Raw genomic sequence first — 18,688 nt, 5'->3', positions numbered from 1 at the left:
TGTCTCTCGAGTGGCTGTCCCATCAGTTTGTCGGCTCTGCTCTCTTTGCAGCTGGGAACTTGCACCATCATTTTAACCAGCAGGGGTCTGCTTCCAGCCCCAAACACTCTGCTACCATCGGTAAGCCTCGTGGTTAGCAGCCCAGTGAGCCGGACTCGCAGCCTCACCTCCACCACTGTCTGTCTGTCTCGATGTCAGTATGACGGCCTGTTGTGCTGCGCTCTTAAAACAGCTGTGCCATTGTCAACCCCACCCTGTGGCTACGCGCAGATTTGTGCTCGAAATCACAGCGTGCTGTACGTTTCCAGTGATTTCCCCCGTCACACGGTTGTGTTGAATCTGACAGATCTTTCATAAGAGTGTGAGCTTAAACTTGTCTGGCCTGCCCTTTGCTTAATGCAAGCCCGTCTTCCCTATTCACTCACTCCCCCCCACAAGCCTGCTTCCAGATGTGCTTGTTCGTCCTTCCTCCTCTCTCTGTGCAGCAGTGATGTGCAAGTGTGATACCAAACTTCGAAGGAGGTCACCGCTTTAACCCGAGTCTGTTTTCGCAGGCTTTACACGAAGAAAACAGAAAAGCAATGCTAGCGCGAGTGATTCATCTCCACCAAAGGTCATTGTGCTGCACCCAGGAAACACATGAACTCCTACTGCAAGTCAGATAATTATCTGCGAAGGCTGATTTTATGCCTCTAACATGACTCTGACAGGATACAGGATAAGGTTGCCATGGAAATATGATGGTGTTGATGGAGATGAGCATGATTTCCATTTAACTTTTTAAGTTGTTTCAGTGCCAGTTTTTGCAAGCTATTACACCTACATGTGCCCCTCATGCAGCGGATTACACAAGAAGGCAACAGCAAAGAGTAAAACCGGCTGAGAGGACAGCAAATATTAACCAGCAAGTACAATTACATCATCATTTTCAACTTAATTCATCTAAGGAGAGACACTACGGGGCAAAAAGTGTAAACATTTTGTATTATTACATAAAACTAGTCAGTGACTTACATTAAAGATAAAGTTTTCTGGTCCTAGAAACACAGAGAGCACAGAAAAATTGAAAAGCAGCATATGCAAAAGACACTAATGTCTCTATTGGTGTATCTAAATATGCATGAGTTTTATTGCATAGATTTCAAGAGTAGAAATCTGAATATCAGATAAAGGCAGATTTTATTGGAGGAGTTAAAGGTGCAGTTAGAAATGTGTTTGTCTTCATCACTTTCTAAATCAAAACCGTCAATAGACAAAATAAAACATATTTTTAGGAGTAAATTGGTCTATAAATGAGCCGGTTTACACATCTTGGGGTTTTGATGATGACTGTGATTAACCATTAAGCTAAACCTGCCAATCATAAGGTAGGTAAACCCCAAGACATTTCCTACCTTATGCAAAAACCCGACACAGTCAAAAAAAACCTAAACAACACGGTTTTTGCTTTTTATGTCTTTCCTTACAAAGAAACTATTAAATATATAATTTAGCGTTTGCTGTATTTAATCTAAATTCAGCCATTTTGTGCAGCGCTGTGTGATTTAACAGGTCTAATACATCACAAGGTTGTTATAAAACTATGTGACATTTTAGGTATGTGATTGAGGGCCGCACAAGAAAATGCACGCGCCTTTAGGTTTGGAGTAATAGCTTATGTGGGTAATTATTGTTTTCTGTGCCGGTTTATAGTTTTAAACCATTAGTGAGGTGACATTTGTTGACACCAGCTGTGCTTTTCAGTGTTAGGAAGGTTTAGTCAGCTGTGATGACTAAAGAGAAATGTTCCCTTGGTTTGCTTCTGCACTGTTATATCATCAAGTGGATGAATAAAATGTACAGATTTAGTGTATTTGTTACGTTCACGTGCCTCACTGCTCCCCCGTGAACTGCATTTTGACAACCCCCGGTCTAAGGGGGCATTACTTGTTAATGCAAATTATGGGGAATCGTCTTGGACCAGGAAACAACCAGACACACAGGCACAAATTAGGAAGTACAAACCTAAAATTAACAAAATAAAAATAAACTGTAGGCTGTTGGATAAAGGAGATGCCCTTCACTTCAAGTCTTTGATATATTTGAACTTTCAGTCCCAAGAATTTTGATGATTTTACTTCAGTTGTGCCGGTTTGTACTCAATATTTTTGATTCTAAAGGTGAGATTTTAGACTTTAGAACCTCCTTTGCATCACTTGTCTGGTTCCCTCCTGTGTTAAAGTTACCAGCCTCCTGGTACAACACAATCACAAACCCCTCAACTCTCTGAGTCACATACTCGGCTCACACTGAGCAAAGTTCATTTTTCCCGGACACCATTACCAAACCTCTGTCAGCCATCGTAGGTGTTCAAAAAAAAAAAAAAAAAAATCAATTACCTCTCCCTCATGGAAATTACCAGGCTAATTTAGCATGGTGGCACGAAAACACAGAGCAATTGGTAGGACATTTGATGCTTTCTACCTTTTATTTCCTCCACAGCCTGCATCCTGCTGTTCAGCTCCTGCTTTACAGCCATATGATCTCAGAGCTCAGAGCTAGCATTGCTTTTTCCCCACCGTGTGTGTGTATGTGTGAGTGTATGTAGAATTCACGGTACAGAAGTCGATGTGGCGTGTGTTCCCTGGGTGGCACTTAACAGAGACAACATTGGCCATTATTGCCCATTACTGTCAATGGTCAATGACCAGTATATGTCCTGCAGTTATCTTAACAAGATCGCAGCCCATAGCTGTTACCGCCCCGAATGGACTCACCATTGATTATATCTGCGTCTAAGACAGGAAGCAGCAGCAAATGGCCACAGTTACGCAAGCTTTAATCGCTGCTTCATAGTTTTTCCTCATATTTCTAACCTTTCAAACATCCTCTGCTGACATTTAGCAGTCAATCGAGCTTCTCAGATTCCTCTGTAATGCTAATCCAGCGATGGCTGGCATGTGTTTGTCCACTGCAGATGTGTCCCTCTGTCCTCTGTTTGAATGTACAGATCCGACACATGTCAGGTGACCTGTGCGCACCTACATGTTGGGTCATTTCCACTGCTGTTTGTTTGCTGTTTGGAAACTATGAATGTACTTGTACACCTTATGATGTAATGGATATGAGTATATGTGCCGCAAAACAGACACCCCTGCCCCTCCCCCATACCGCAAACCTTACATAAGACAAATCATTTTTTATGTCTATTGATCGCTGTGCTGCTTTTGCACTTTGCATAAATGTGAATATGTGTGTGTGCTTGAATGTGTAGATTCCTGAAGCTATCAGTGTATTTCTGTGTATTTACATGTGGCTGATACGTTCGTCTTATTGAGCCTCAGATGAACAGCACAGAGTTGTATTAATAGATGGTCTCCATGGAGCTCAGAGACACTTCCTGTTTACTGATAGTTAACCAGCTTGTATAATCTTCTCTTGTTCTCTCTTTCACTTCTTCTTTTCCTTCTCTTTGTTCTTTTACACTTACACATCATTCCTTTCATCCTCCAAACCTTCTCTCTCCTTCATTCTCCTTTCTCCCCCTCATCTCCTCCTCACTTCTCCATCTATCTCTTCTTTCCTTTTTCCACCTCTTTCTGTCTTTCTCTCTCTCAAGAGCGTGGATCCCGCATGAACAACACCCCCCAGCTCACTTCCGGGCCCACCCTGATTTCTGGTAGCAGCAAAGGTGCGGGAGGCGGCGGCGGCAGCGTCTTGAGACACAACAGCAGCCACCCGTCTTTTTCGCACTCCTTCCACAACCTGGCTCAGCTGCCACCGTCCTACGATGCAAACATGAAACCTGAGATCAACCGCTACAGCTCGCTGAAGAGGCTGGGTGAGTCGCTGGGGGAGATAAAGGGATGGAAAAGGAGGAAAAAGGGAAACCGGAGTGAGGGATGAAGTGGGACTGATTGAGCGTTCAGGACCACTGGGAGCTTTCAAGTGAAACAACGCACACAAGGCCTCAGCTGTGTCTGATTGGTTCTTAAGTGTTGATGATTACACTACAAATTTTCAAAGAAATCATTACTTTTTATTATGAAAAAAAGCAAATGTAGTCATACAAAGATAAATTAAAAGTTTATACTTTGAGACTTTATAGGACGTAGTTGTGAATCACAAAAAAGAGCAACTATAGCAGATTGATTTGGAAGTTTCAAAAAAGACCAAGTTTGGCCAGAAGGCAAAGAAGGGGCTGTAACACCGGCCCCGCAAAACACAGAAGATAACAGTTTTCTGTGTTCAGAAAACTGCTGGTTAATCTTCACAGCACCTACGATGAGGACAGAGCATACACAAAAACATTATCTGCATCTGTTTGTCATAAAGTGAGGACTAGTAAGCCGATGATGGACTCTCAAAACTTCGATCGCTACACTTTTATTCACTTTATGGCATCTTTCATTTGACCCTGCCTGCAGGAGAATTCCTCCATCTTTTAGTGTAAAATCCATCCATGTTCTTAGCAGCTTGTCCAAATAAGATTACAGAATGGCTGGAGTCTGTCCCAGCTAACATTGAGCAACAAGTGTTGTACACACTGGGCAGGTTGCCAGTAAACTAGAAGTGTGCAATTCCTGGAGAAATTGCAATAAAACATATATTCTATTAATGCAAATGTCTTTAAACTGACATTTAAATCTAAAATATCTCATAAAAACCAGAAAATGCCGTGCTCTCCTTTAAACTCAACGCTGCAGGTATCACAGGCAGAGAGAGGACGGCTGCTGTCAGCCTGCAGCAAAGTTTAAAAGAAATGCACCAAATTTAAAGTAGAAAGCTAAACAAGCAGTTTGTCAGTGTGACAGTGGAGCTGTCACGCCTTCCCCCTTTTCACTGTGCCCAATTCCCAGATATTGTCAGTGGAGTGTGTCATCACTGATCACATGTGTTTCTGTTTTTGGTGTATTTTGGTAGCTGAATTCAACCAGACTTAATTCGTTTAATTGTTTTGCCTCTGATGAGTCCTCAGTGTTCCTGGGACTCAGCTGGTAACCAGTGGGAGTGAAGACATGTTTGATTAGGTCCAGAGCAGAGAGTGACTGGGGCAGAAGCAGGGGAACGTGAGAGAGTGATTTCTGTAGTATTTTAGTATTTTCTTTAGTTTTATTTTAGTTTCCTTGATTGATTTTTTTTCTTTTGCTGTTAATTACCATGTTTTTGCACATACTCCTGCCTAAAGATTGACTTCTTCTGCATCCCTTTAAAACTTTTTGGTGTCAAACACAAACTGCCCGTCATCTGGGGTCTCTGCATAACAGTGACACACACTTTTGTGTTTGTTTCCTCTTGATTATACTGTGCTGCTGCTATGCTGATCAACCTGGGGGCAGACGAAGTAGGTGAAAATTGGCTTTTCTTGACGTTTAAAGTTACTGAACAGCTGAACAGGGGTTTGATTTTGATTAAACTAATTGCACGGGTGTTTACTTGAAAATGTTATGTTTCACTCAACCTGGATTGACTGTTTCAGTCGTGTCGCCTCCTCCTCTTTGCCGCTCGCTGTCAGAGAGTCCTGATCACTGATGTCGTATTATTAACCTGTTGAGGAAAAACTGAGACTAATTGCGCTGATTCTCATTAAAGTGGCTGTAAATATATTTTAGTCCTCGCAGATCTGTTTTTAGTTACAGACGCGAGTGAAATGGTGTTACTGCACCGTCAGCTTTACTCTTTCCCATATTCACGACTTCACTTTCTTTATAAGTTCCCTTTAATGTGAAAATACTGACTGCATGAAGAAAGTATTTGCTAGGGAGGGTTCAGTTCAGCTGGTTTGCTATACGGATGAACTCATAACTGAGGTCGATAGAAATAGTTGGTTACGTTACTGTTTGATTTTTGGTCATCCAAATCCCAAATCATGTCTCTGCCAACTAAACTGTGAGCAGGTTTTATTCATATAAACTGGCCATGACTGTGTTTGCATTTTTGTGGCCTGGTTAGTAAAATTTCAGGCTGCTGATTCTGCAGGGAACCTAAATGATGGTACCAGGCATGGCCACCTGAGTTTGTGACAAATAATCATCTCAGTGTGTTGTCTGAATGTGTAAACTGCTTCTGCTAAACAGCCAAAGACATGGAGAAGAAGATGGAGTTAGATGGATGATGAGATGAGGGAGAATTGAGGAAACAGTGGGGGAAAAGAGGATAATAAAGAAGAAAGAAGGAAGGGAGGAGGAGGAGAGGAAAGATAAATGAAGTTGAAGGAGATGGGAAGGCAGCATGGTAACATGAGGCAGGGTGAGGGTAGAGAAGCAGGTTTGTTAACCAGAAGAGGAAAATCAGGGGAAGGCTGGCTGGGTGAATAAGGATGCAGCATTAATGGGGGAAAAGAGATGGTAAGGAAGATGGAGATGCTGTGAGCTCGAGTGAGCAGACTGAGAAGAAAGGAGAGAGAGGCAGTGAAAGAAAGGAAGAAGGGATTTGAAGGAAAAAGAGATGTGGAGGCAGGGGGAGGGGCGTTGGCTGGCTGGTCCGCAGGGGCCTGGCTGCCTTCGACGGAGAAGAAAAGACGTTGGAGAGGCAGTGGCTGGTCGCCTCTCTCGCCCTGTGATTGCCGAAGACTGCAGGGGGAGGGGAGTCGCCTCTGCAGGCTGAGTGATGGATTGTTACTACGTGGGGGGTCATATGTGTGCGTGTGTAAGCGGTGTGGCGCTTCGTGAACATGGAAGCATTAATGAGGTGGAAGAAGAGTCCAGATGAGATTCTTTACTATTTCAATTCAATCAAAATAAGGAAACACTTCAACAGATAAAAAGGCTTCCTCACATCAGAGAACAGAAACCTTCATATTCATGAATGAGCATCTCGGTCGATGTCCTGCAGCCTTTTTAAGGAAATTTCGAAAAATCCCAGAGAGAAGCAGATGCCATTCCCATAATTCACCTCTTTATTTTCTCCTTTTTCTTCTTCTGTTTGGTCACCATGTTTTTTCTCTCTCTTTTGTTGTCCCTCCTTCATATAATTGCACTTCCTCAAATGACTGAGCACATTAATTTATATTGCAGGCGGCCGTGTTCCTGCAGCATGAATGAGCACTGCATTTTGTTTGATAATTAGAAATCACCTCTAGATAATGAAGAAAAAACCAAGGAAAACATTTGCAGTAGAGCTGTAGCATGCACTTCACTTTGACAGAGTGTTTTCTGAGGTTTGTGTGCAGGTGGCTCTGTTTTCTCTCTCTGCTCCATGACTGAGAGACGATGCGAGGGAATACGTGCAGGAGTTTAGAAAAACTGCATATTTTTAATTTTAAGTGAAACTTGCTGATTTTGTTTTGTCCTTTTTTCACACTCTAACCAATCGTGGTAGATGGCTGCCCCTCCCTGAGTCTGAATCTACTCAGAGATTTGTCTGATTGACTTCTTCCTCTGATAACGTAGGATCTTTTATTTAAAATATAACGCACTTATGGGTAGCTGTTGTTAACTGGTGCTGTATAAACAAATTGAATTTAACAGAATAGCTGGAACCAGGAAATGTACAGGGTTGGTGTGTTTTATGGAGGAAATTTCAAACTCACAATGACAATCAAAGAAGTGAAATTCAAACTTCCAATGAGCAAATTAGTTACTGATAACCTACACAGATCAGCTGGCTGTGTGTGAAAACGTCTCAGCCCATACCCACATGAGAAAAGAAAAAGGAAAAACACTATGATACACTAATGTAATGCTGAAAAGCTGACTACATGGAGTTACATGAACTGACTACATGAACAGAAGAAGCTCCACAGGTTGCATATACACGCGCACACACACACAGCTTAGCTAATCGTAAACAGGTGTGGCAGATTCAACAGAGGTGGAAGTGTTGCGGGAGAAGCAGACAGTTGCAGAAGAGGGATCACTAACAGAGACAGGAAGTAACAGTAACAGCAGGAAATGACTTAAACGTAAACATGAACAAAATCCCCCAAAAATGATGCAGTCAAAGACGATTTTTCATGGCAGTGTTTCCTAACTGAGAGAAGCGACCCGGAAGCATCCGTGTAGAGCTGGTCAGATTCTCCAAATACTGAGGAAAGGTGCGCCAGTGCTTCCTGTGTTACCTCGTTTAGCAGTGGACTGGAGCATCCTTTATGAAAGGACTCGAGCTATTTCCATCCCAACGTTCATACCAACACACCATCTGACACATAAACTGATGCAGATTGTAGAAATGTTACTTATAGTTTTCCAGTTCATGCCAGAGCTGAACTCAAAACTTCTGTAGTAACCTCTTTATTTACGCCTCATGTGAAGAAAGTGGATTTATATAAACTCTCTAAATCCAGAGTATGAGTTATGTTAATTAATCAAAGTGCATTTAAGGTCCAGGCTGCATTGGTAATGTCTGTTCTCCATTCAGGATTATCGTGAATGAACTTTCACTTCAATCAGCTGGAAAAAGTGGGGTAATATGCTGATTTAGTACTCTGAGGTTCAGGTCCTTCTAAAATCACATTTACCTTTTCTTCACCTGATGTTTTCCACTAATGACAAGAAAGAAGAAAAGGAGGTAGGAGCTATTTTTTTAGACTAACTTCACCCCAAATGCTGAAGTGCCCAAAATCTGCTTTTTTTCTAATGGCCAGCAGGGGGCGACTCCTCTGGCTTTGAAAGGAAGTGCAATGAGAAATGTACAGGAAAAACCGGAAACACTCTACCTTTCAAATTTCAAGTCATATGAGCGTGCAGTGTTTCTTTTGGTCCGTTGTCTTTTACCAGGTTTGATTTCAAAATGCTCAGCTAGAAGCTTTACATCACGATGTCGCAGCCAGTCATTGTGGCTACGTTTAACTTCAGTCAATGTTGCTCTTAAGTTTCAGACATCCCAAAGATAACTTGCCTTAAGCTGTAGCTCACGTTTGACATTATACTACTGAATCTACTAAGGACTGTAGGATCTGACTACACCAGACTTGCAGTGATGGCAGCGAGCACTTTAAACATGAAGCAGTCACTTTGTCTGTGCTGGATGATTTTATTTCCCAGACACTGATCGCTTTCACAGAGGAATGTAAAACCCTTTGTTAAGCAGATTCAGGCTGAATCATTCATTCACTTCTACTTGTCTGATTATTAGATTCCTGCTTTTTCAAAGAAAACCACCCTGAATGTCAGTTTTGGTGAAACACTCCTTCAAATGGAGAATAAAAAGTTGTCATTGTGACACATAAAGAGGGAATATGGCCTCCCATCAGCCTTTCTCTGAAACGTGATCCTTTTGATGCCGTTCCCCAGACGGCGCTGCAGAAAGGACACTGATAAAGGCTTCTTTGTCTAAGGAGGGCAGCCAGGGAGAAACCTTGAGATAATTTAGCCTTATTGGAGGGGAGTAAACAGAGAGCGTGAGGGAGAGTGAGGAGAAAGACTGAGAGGAGGGAGAGGTTGAGGACAGAGAGAGGAAAGAGAAGCAGAGAGAAAAGCCTGAACAGCGAGGAGAAGGTGAAAAAGCAACAACAACTAGACTGAAAAAAAGAAAAGTGTGGAGAATAGTGAAGACAAAGAGGCAAACAGAAGGAGGGGAAGAGACCTGAGAGGGAGAGCAAAGAAAAGGAAAGAGGGAATGCAGAGGTAGAGAGAGGTGGCTGGTTAAAGGTCAGCTTTAAATTGGCTCTTGGGGAGCTGCTTCCATGGAAATGCTTTGAAGATTAAAGTGGGCTCGGGCTACGCACAGAAGCACTGCTTCTCACTGTTAGTGAAACTGACTAACTGCTTCCCTCTCCGTCATTCCTTTCTTCTGTCTTTACGTTGTCCCTCGACTTCTTTGTTTTCACATCATTTATGCTGTGAAACATCTTCTTTCGCCACCTTTAAAGCCTATTTTCACCTCACGTCCTCTCTGTCTTTGGCCTTGAGCTTGTCTTCTACCTTTATTCTTTTATGCCTCATGCAATATACAGCGTATCTCTCCTTTTGCATTATCCATTTGTGCCTTCTGTCTTTGTCCTCCTGTGACAAAATGTCTTTCTCACTTTTTCATTTCCTCCTTTCTCTCTTGGATTCTTCTTTCTTCTCTTTCAAGACATTTAAGGTCAGTTTCTTGCTACACAAGACATTTCTTGCTCTAATTTGTTCGCCCTTTCTGATATTATATTTTCTTTCATTTTCACCTGCTTCTCCCTTTTTATTGCTCCACTCTTTATCTGATTCTCACAGTCTCACAAGACCATTTAGTAGCTTTATAGCTTTATTATGTCAGTGAATTTGAGCTCTTTGCATGATCTTCATGAGCAGGTCTTTGATACTTTTTCCCTGCACGGACAAGAAGCATTAAAATTTTTAGTAAACGATTTTAATTTCAACATCTCTTGATGTTGATGAAGATCATAATATTTTATTACTGCTGCTCTCCAGCTACTAAATGGACCTCTCAAGATGTGTTTTCTCTAAATCTCTTGTCTTCCTTATTTTAACTGAAGCCATATTCACACATGAGTAACTAACAGTACCACCGAGCCACATTTTTGGGATCTGCAGTTGTCCTTTCTCACATGTAGCAGACAGCAGGGGATCGTTTGCTGCCTCTCGTGACTAGAAATACTGTTTTCATGAGGATGGAGCATGTAGGAGTCATGACACATGACGCCCACTTGCACACTTGTGAATTCACAGGACAGTTACTTGCACCATTGTCACATGTGCACAGTCGGACATTAAAACAGAGACATTATTTAAGGAGGCATTCAAAGATCTATGGGAAAATAGATGGCAAAGAGGCCATTAGGTAGCTGTTCTACTGACGGATGCCCTCATTAACAATTTAAATGTCATTGCTGTAGTAAACATGAATGTAAATGCAGTTTTTTAACCTTTTTAAACAAAGGCTTAAAAATATTGTATTGGAATTAGCACGATGTTTGAACTGAGTCATTAGGGACACCATAACGGTGTGAAATCTGTACTTGAATCTTGTATCTTCCCCTCTCTGAGCCTGCTTCTGCCATAGGTTTCTTCCTGTTAAGAGTTTTTCCTTCCCACTGTCACCCAGTGCTTTTTCATAGCGTGCCATCTGATTGTTGGGGGTTTCTCTCTATTTTTGTAGCCTATTTACCTGACAATATAAAGCGTCAGGAGTAGACTGTTTTGATTTGATGCTATATACATTTTTCCGGACATCACTAAACTTTTGAAGCGGATTCAATACAAATGGGGTTTTGAACTGCACATAGATTGAGATTGAGCCGCACATACATACGGCTCACTCGCACGTCATATATCAAACACAGCCTCTCAGTTTAAGCTGCCACATTTCCCATCTCTCTTTCAGACCTGATGGAGTCGGTGCTGCCCTGCATGCTCTTTCAACACCTCCACCACACCAGCATCCACCTCCAGTGACATATTTAATTATCACTTCCTCCTAGCATATTTGTGCTTTGTCCTTTGTCTCAGTCATCCAGGTCATAGTAATCTTAAGTGTTCAGTCAAAGGCTTTTTGAAGAGGTTTCACCTCTCATCTGAAAGGCTTCATCATTTCTAAAAGCTGGGTGGATTCCTTTAGTTTTCCCTTATACTTTCTGTTTTCTCGGCCGGTTGAGTTTTTACAGTGAGTGATGACAATGGACCCTGGATGCAAAACTAATGGGATACCTCATATATGTGTACAGTAGTAAAAGATGCATGATACTGCAAATGTAGCCAGCAAGCTTAGATTATACATGAAGGCATTTCAAACCTAAACCTGTATTTTTTCTTAAGACTTGCAGGGGGTGTTGTATAAAAGAGAGACCCTTTCCTGATGAGTTCATGGCCTCTACCTTGATTAATACAACATGAGCAAATTGTGGTCCCCCTCTTTTTTCACAGCAAGCTTGTGGAGTAATGTGTTGTCCATGTTATCTCCAGTCCCATAAAGGCAACAACTTCTGATTCTGTGAAAGTTTTGTTCAGTAATCAAACTTTAAATTTGTAACAATGTATCTTTATGTTAATTCCAGAGACTTACCTGAGAATGACTACAGTGATTACACCTTTCCTATCAAACCAAACAATCAGCTGTATATAATCATCAATAATTATCATTCTGTGTTAATCATCAACATACAAAATAGCTTTTTACATATTACACATTTCTCTTTGTGTTTTTGTGAATCAGAGAAAGAACTTGATGAGTATTCCAGCTACTACAACTCCAAGCGCCGCTCCAACAACGCTCCGCCCTCCTTCTACTCCTCTCAGCACCACCTGCCCTTTGGAGGGGACTACACGCTGGGATCCAGAGGCACGCTACCACTCCATGGCTCTCGGCCCCACCTCCACATGCCGCCCTCCACCCCCAACCCATACCCGCTCCCCTCCCAGACACATTACACCAGCTCCAGCTTCGATAGGCCACCACGCCGTGTCCGTTCCCAGGACCAGCTGCTGGCATTTGGGGAAGGCAACACTCTGTCCCGCCTGTCCAAGAACCAGCAACACCAGTACTACAAAGCCATGATGAGCACCAGCAGGAGCTCTACATCACAGACGCTCCGCAGGTGAGATCGGGGATAAGAGGTGAGGTGTGATCAGATAGGACAAAGAGAAGCAGCAGATGAAATACTAAAGACAAAGGAGTCAGATCAGAGAAGAGGAAGACAAGAGAAAAGAAGGGATCATAGAGATATGAGATGACATGAGAAGATGGAGGTGAGATGAGTCAAATCCCATTAAGAAAACACAAGAACAAAGGGAATCAGGGTGTAATATTTAATCAGTATCAAGAGTGGGACAGTTTCATCAAAGTTTAAAGAGTCTGGCAAAGTGAGGGTTCACGCTATTAAATTTAGGTAACAAAAATTCTGTTTGGGATATATTAGAGGTCCCATATTATACCTTATTTAACTAGTTAAAATCGTATACGTCCTAAAAGTAATCTTTAAAGTTTGAGCTTGACACAGTGTAGCTCATCCATCCTTCAAAACACAGCTTTGATTTTAGTGCTTTTCCTAACAGGCTGTCTCGTTGTCGGTACTCTTAAATAAAATGAATTCCAGCTGTGCCTTTCTGCCATTTCCATGAATACCCATAGACTAACCATTATCATCATGCAAAGCTACTCTAATAAATAAAAACATGGAGCTGAAAAAGTGCATTATACTTCAAATTTCCACAATTTAAGATGGTCCCCCTTAGAGTTGTCGTGATACTAGAACTTTGAATTCAATTCCAATACCCAGGAAAGTACTCTATACCATTTTCAAATCATAAAGCTTCCAGTAAAATTAATATTCAAATATTGTAATACTTTTATGACACTGACAAGAAGTCTGTGTTTCCAGGTCCCATGAGCGGCTCCTGGTCTCCCCTGACCGTCTGGAGGACCGGCTGATGACGATGGGTCTGCTGCCGGGAACGAGTGAGCGAGGGGGAGGAACCGGGATGGTTCCCACCATGGGCCGGCTCAGCCACCACCAGAAGGCTCAGTCACAGCAGAACATTTGTGTCACGCCATCCATGGACCGCCACCACATGATCAAGATGAACTCCCACCCCACATCAGGCCACGAGCACGACCGCAGCACCACGACCATGTCCGGCATGGGCATGCACGGTGGCTGGGACTCCCACGGCGGGACAGGTGGAGGCCACCCCAACGCCCGACGTATGGCTTTCGCCAGCAAGAGGCAGAACACGATTGAACAGCTGCACTTCATCCCCGGAGGAGGTGGAGGCCAGGGACTCCGGACTGGGAGTAAGAATGAGGTGACAGTGTGAGAGGAAGAGTGGTGGAGAAGAGGTGCAGATGAAAAGAAGCTGAAGACCAGATGAAGAGAGGGAAGCAGTGAGGTTTTTAGTGTGAAGATATGAGCAGGAAATGGCAAAGAAACAAGCAAGTGGTTTGATATCAGCTGGCTCCCTCACAGGGCTGCTCTCAGCTGCACACAGCCCCCTTCATAAAATAAAAAGTGGTGGATGGCAACATTAGTGAGTAAAGCCAATTGATTCTCTCTTTGTCACTTGTGTATTGGAAAAGAGAAATTTCACCTATTCTTTGTGAAGAGAAGACAAATGCCCAAGTAAAGAGCAAAAAAAAAAAAAGAAAAGAAAAAAGCAGTTAAAGGCTGCTGGGTATTCGCTGTGACTTTTATTGAAGGATATCCACTGAGTCAAATTTGTTGAATTGTCCTTGAGTTTTGTTGCGCTGTCCTCTGAGTCCTCGAGTGCTCCGACAGAAATTCATCCATCTTTGAATCCACTGTGGATGTCAGAGCGCCGAGGCAGAGGCAGACGGGTTTGCTTGTCAGTGTATTTATACAAGTATTTAAAACCAAACAAGTTGCTTTTGTATGAAATTAACCTGATACTATTACTACTACTACTAATAATAATAATATTAGCATAACTGAGCCCTGTAGGATTTTGTGTATACTTAGTTGAAAACATATTTATCCTTTAGCCAGCCACTTTGTAATGTAAAGACTGGTCATATGATCAGTCTGTCATTTCTTTCTCTAGTCGTGATTGGACTATCAAAGTAAAACTGCTGAAATAATGCAGCAGTTAACTCTCATTTGATTTCTTTATAGCTCGATTCACTCAAGCTAAAGATAAATAAATAAAATGAGCCGTTTAGAGACGAAAAGCAAGTCAAAGCGCTGCCATAAAGGCCCAGTCACACCAGCATTTCACGAAAACTCCCAAGAACTAAGTGCCAGTTAATGATAAAGGGAAGGATAAAAATAAAGAAGGTTGAGGAGCTATTGTGAATGTCTCAAGTTGCTACTTCTAAAACATTTTGAATCCAGATGTTCGCCTGTGTTTCTGGTGTGACCGGGCTTTACAAGTGAAGTCCACTTTGCAGTATGATTTTAGCTGACTATGCTCTTGTACAGTGAAATCTAGTGGGTGTATATCATCTATGAAACATTGTGTAATTCGTAGGCTAAGAAAGTTTTGAACTGAGCCAATCTCATACATTGACTGACTGACCAAACATTCTTCAGCAACTGTAGGGTTTCCGCCAGTCTACCATAGACTTAGCAGCTTTTTAATTGACCACCTCCCACACTTTTATAAACAAAAGCTACATTTGTAACGTTAGCTAATGTATCTTATTATCCTGTTTTTATTGTTACCCATTTTTCAGATCAGCTAATAGTACAATAATTTAAAAAAGAAAATAGAAAACAATGTTAAACTTAAAGCATTAGCTTTGGTGGACATCTACTATTTACAAATGACAGTAAGCTACATGATTCCTAGCCATAAGTGAACAACTATAACCATATTGTGGGCTCTGTGGGTGGTATAGCACAGTAAAGTGGGAAAAAACACTCAATTTGTATCCAGAGATATAAAGTGAGAGCTAACTGCATATTAAGTCTGACATCATTGGGCATTTCTGGGTCCCAAAAGAAAAGAGTCATTGAGGAAACTTTGAGAGTTAAAAAATTCCAAATTCCAAGCTTGAATAAAAGGATCTGTGCGCTCGTTCTCCCAGTAAAGTTTAACATTCCAGCAATCATGGAAAAGAAGGTTTACTAAGCTGGAGTTAGAATTAGGTTAGTTGATCTTGTCAAGTGAAGCTAAGCTAGTTGACATATAACTGGTGCCATTTGCCATATAGAGCTATGTTTAGTCTAAAACAAACTAATATAAAGTCCAAGTTGAGGTTTCTCGCTGAGACCGATGTCTTCATTGAATCAGACCAAGAAGCCAAGTCCATCTTTTGTTTCCTATGATTTCATTGACCGGAAGAAGGTAATAAAAATGGAACGCACTTCACCTAAGATAACATCTGAGCCTCATCCATGACACAAGGTTATGAAAAATGTAAAAAGTCCTGAGCCTAAGTTGACTGCTTACACTGAAATCTTAGTCGGCACGCTAAATATTTTGTGTCTGAGACACCGTTAGCTCATGGCTAGGATAGCTAGCTTTGGAGGAAAAAATTTTAATAGTTTCTGATTTTTGGTAAAGTGATTTTGGATGGCAGTTATTAAGATTTCAGATGGAGCTGCAATCATTTTCAAAAACCAAAAATCCCATTTTAACACCATTAATTTTACATTTGGACCCAGAAACAGGGTTGTTTTGTTATCGCTCAACAAAATGGCCAAAATGTTTCTGCTATAGGTGCAACATCAGCAATGTTAAATGGTGGCTGGGGTCGACAACTTCTCTGGCGGAAACCCTGAACTGTTCAAAACTTTTCATGGCAAGCTTGTAGAGGGGTCGAGGGCTTTGTTTCTGCCGCCGATTGGTATTAAACCAACCCTCCTGTACGTCTACAGCACCACACGTTTTCCTGCAAGTTCAGCTGCTCACCTCGTACGAAGGGGAAGGGTGGCAAATGGGTTTTAGGCGGTGGGGGGGGACAATGGACACTTCACACCAAGGGCTAAAATGAATTATCTTTGTGTGTCTATGCTCTGTACAGTCTCTGCTTCTCATTTTCATTTTTTCCTGTGAGTCGGGAGGCATGCTCGTGCATATTTTTCACAGATATTTTTATTTTTATTCTTCTTGCTTAGAGAGAAAAAAAATTTAAATGCAAGGAAATTGTGCAAAGCAAAAGAACTTTGTGTACCATGTAAAGACACATAACCATTTTAAAAAGCTGCGGGAGAAGCGTTGACCATAATGATGTCATATTTTGTACATTTTTTTGGTTTTCTGGCTGTGAGATGGACCTTCTGGCCACGCTGGCTGGATATACCCTTTCTGGGGTTTCAAGAGAGGCCTTGTTTAAGGTTCCACTCTCGGGTTGTATTTCGATAAAGACAGACATGATTGATTACTGCGTGAAGCTTCCTGCCAGCCAGTTTTAGTGTTTTAATACATGTGCTCACGTGTTAATGGTTTATGTAGAAGTTCCCCCTCAATGACACTATGAACGCTATCATCATGAGCTTTCTTTCTTTCTCTTCTACTTAAACATGTATTTATTTTTTTAATCTCTGTGAGTTTTAATGTATAATCCTGGATTTTCAGTATTAAAAACTTTCTAGTGGAATTTAAAAAAAAAGAATAGAAGAAGAAAAACCCTTTGTATACACAAGAACAAAAAAGAGCTGATGCAATCATAGAGAAAAGAAGAAACGCATGACGGTGTCAGAAGCCAGTGTTGGTGATGTCATAGTGCTGACTTATGATGTCACGGCGTGTATGTGCGTACATGTACATGCGTCTGTTTTAGTTTGTGTGCCCGTGCGTGTAACTTTCTGTGTCTTCTTATTCTTCTTAGGAATGCTGAACCTCATTATTATTTATTTTTCTTCTTTTTGTTTGGACCAAACTCGGAGTACGTCTTCAGCACTCGAGTCACTGCGTGTTCATATCAAGCTGTAATGACATTTTGAAAGCCTGTCGTTCTTTTAAAAATTCATTTTTTTAAAGGGACATCATTCAGTTAGCTTTTCTTGTCGAGCAATGTTCATCAAAGTGAGGACTTTTCAGACATTTGAAAATGTAACTTACTGAAGGCTTATATTGTGTCAGGTTTTGGTGTTTTAATAGAAGCTGAGTGCTTTAATTTATTGGTGTTTAAGTTTGTGTCACTGAAATTTGAGTTTAAAGGTACTTTTTGTAAACTTTGATGTTTAAAAATTCTTTAAAATGTTCCAAAATAAACAAAACTATGAAAAAGAAATGTGAAGAAACAACCACTGTGACTTTATATATAAAACATGCACTGTTTGGGTGCATCAAGTGAAGCTGGAATGGGGTGCAAATAGTCTTACCTTTATTTGTCAAAAACAGCACATTTTTATTTATGACCAACCAACAGTTCGACTGCCTTGTCTTGATCAACAAATAGGTCCAAAATTATCAGACGTAACCACCGTGACGTCGCCCACTAGATGAACATTTTCAGTATCTGACCTGACTGAAAACCTCAATCAAATTCTCCCAAGGGTAATTACAAAAAGTACCTTTAATATATGTCCACAAAAGCTGTTTGTCTTTTAAAAGAAATGTTTTCATCTGAGAAAATTTTAAAGGCACAGAAGGTATAAAAAGCAGCTTTTTTTAGGTTGCAATACGGCCGAAAGAGGAGAACGTTAATTGCATTTAAAGGTTGTTTTTCTGTGGAGAGCAGTTGTTGCCGATGTGGAGCAGAATGTAAAGTGACCTGATTTGGCTGATTTTAGAACCATAAAAGAGCACGAGGCATAAAAATAAGAAGGGAGGGTGGATGTAAATGACGTGGGAATTCAGTTATATTTTTAATGTCTCGCTCATTTTTCCTCATACCTTCAAAAGTCTGATGCAGATGTTATAATCCATGTTCAGTTAATTGGTCCTCTGATCAAACTGTGTGTGTGTGTGTGTGTGTGTGTGTGTGTGTGTGTGTGTGCGCGTTTTAACCACTGGGGGGGTGTTGGCAGGCTTGGGCATATTTGTATTCTCGAAGCTACTCTGCATACCTCAAATTGTATAATACATTTATTTATTACATCCCCTTACATGTCTATTTCCAAGAATATCCAGACAAAGGTCTCACAGATGTGCAACCCTTTTGTTATTGGTGATCGATTCTTGCGTTTGTAGAAATCATACTGTTTAATTGATAATAACAATAAAATTAAATACCACTAAACTTTGTTTTTCTGTGTGGTGTGATTAAATATTACTTTTTTAATATTTAGGTCACATTTTTATGTTTAGAACTTTTTATTAATATATTTAATGTTGATCCTGACTCCCTCTGCTTTTTACAATTTTTTTTTTTTAGTAGATTTCATTTTTTCCCCTTTTTTTTCTCCCAGAGTCACAGGCCCTCTGAATAA

General features: G+C 41.1%; 1 protein-coding gene across 1 annotated transcript in view; it reads left to right on the top strand.

Moving 5' to 3' along the window:
• shisa7b (shisa family member 7) overlaps window positions 1–18,487 on the top strand; it is a 51,224-nt gene extending 32,737 nt beyond the window's left edge. The window contains exons 7-9 of the mRNA XM_085396496.1: window positions 3,599–3,820; window positions 12,070–12,451; window positions 13,235–18,487. Of these exons, the coding sequence (XP_085252622.1) occupies window positions 3,599–3,820; window positions 12,070–12,451; window positions 13,235–13,670 (1,040 nt within the window). The 3' untranslated portion in view covers window positions 13,671–18,487. The remainder of the gene's footprint in view (window positions 1–3,598; window positions 3,821–12,069; window positions 12,452–13,234) is intronic.
• Window positions 18,488–18,688: the final 201 nt, after the last annotated feature.

The sequence above is a fragment of the Rhamphochromis longiceps genome, linkage group LG22 (genome assembly GCF_057381845.1).
Source record: "Rhamphochromis longiceps isolate RC_006_pf linkage group LG22, R_longiceps_female_GT1.1, whole genome shotgun sequence".
In the NCBI taxonomy this organism is placed as follows: Eukaryota; Metazoa; Chordata; class Actinopteri; order Cichliformes; family Cichlidae; genus Rhamphochromis; species Rhamphochromis longiceps.
This window is presented reverse-complemented; position numbering and strand designations above follow the sequence as displayed.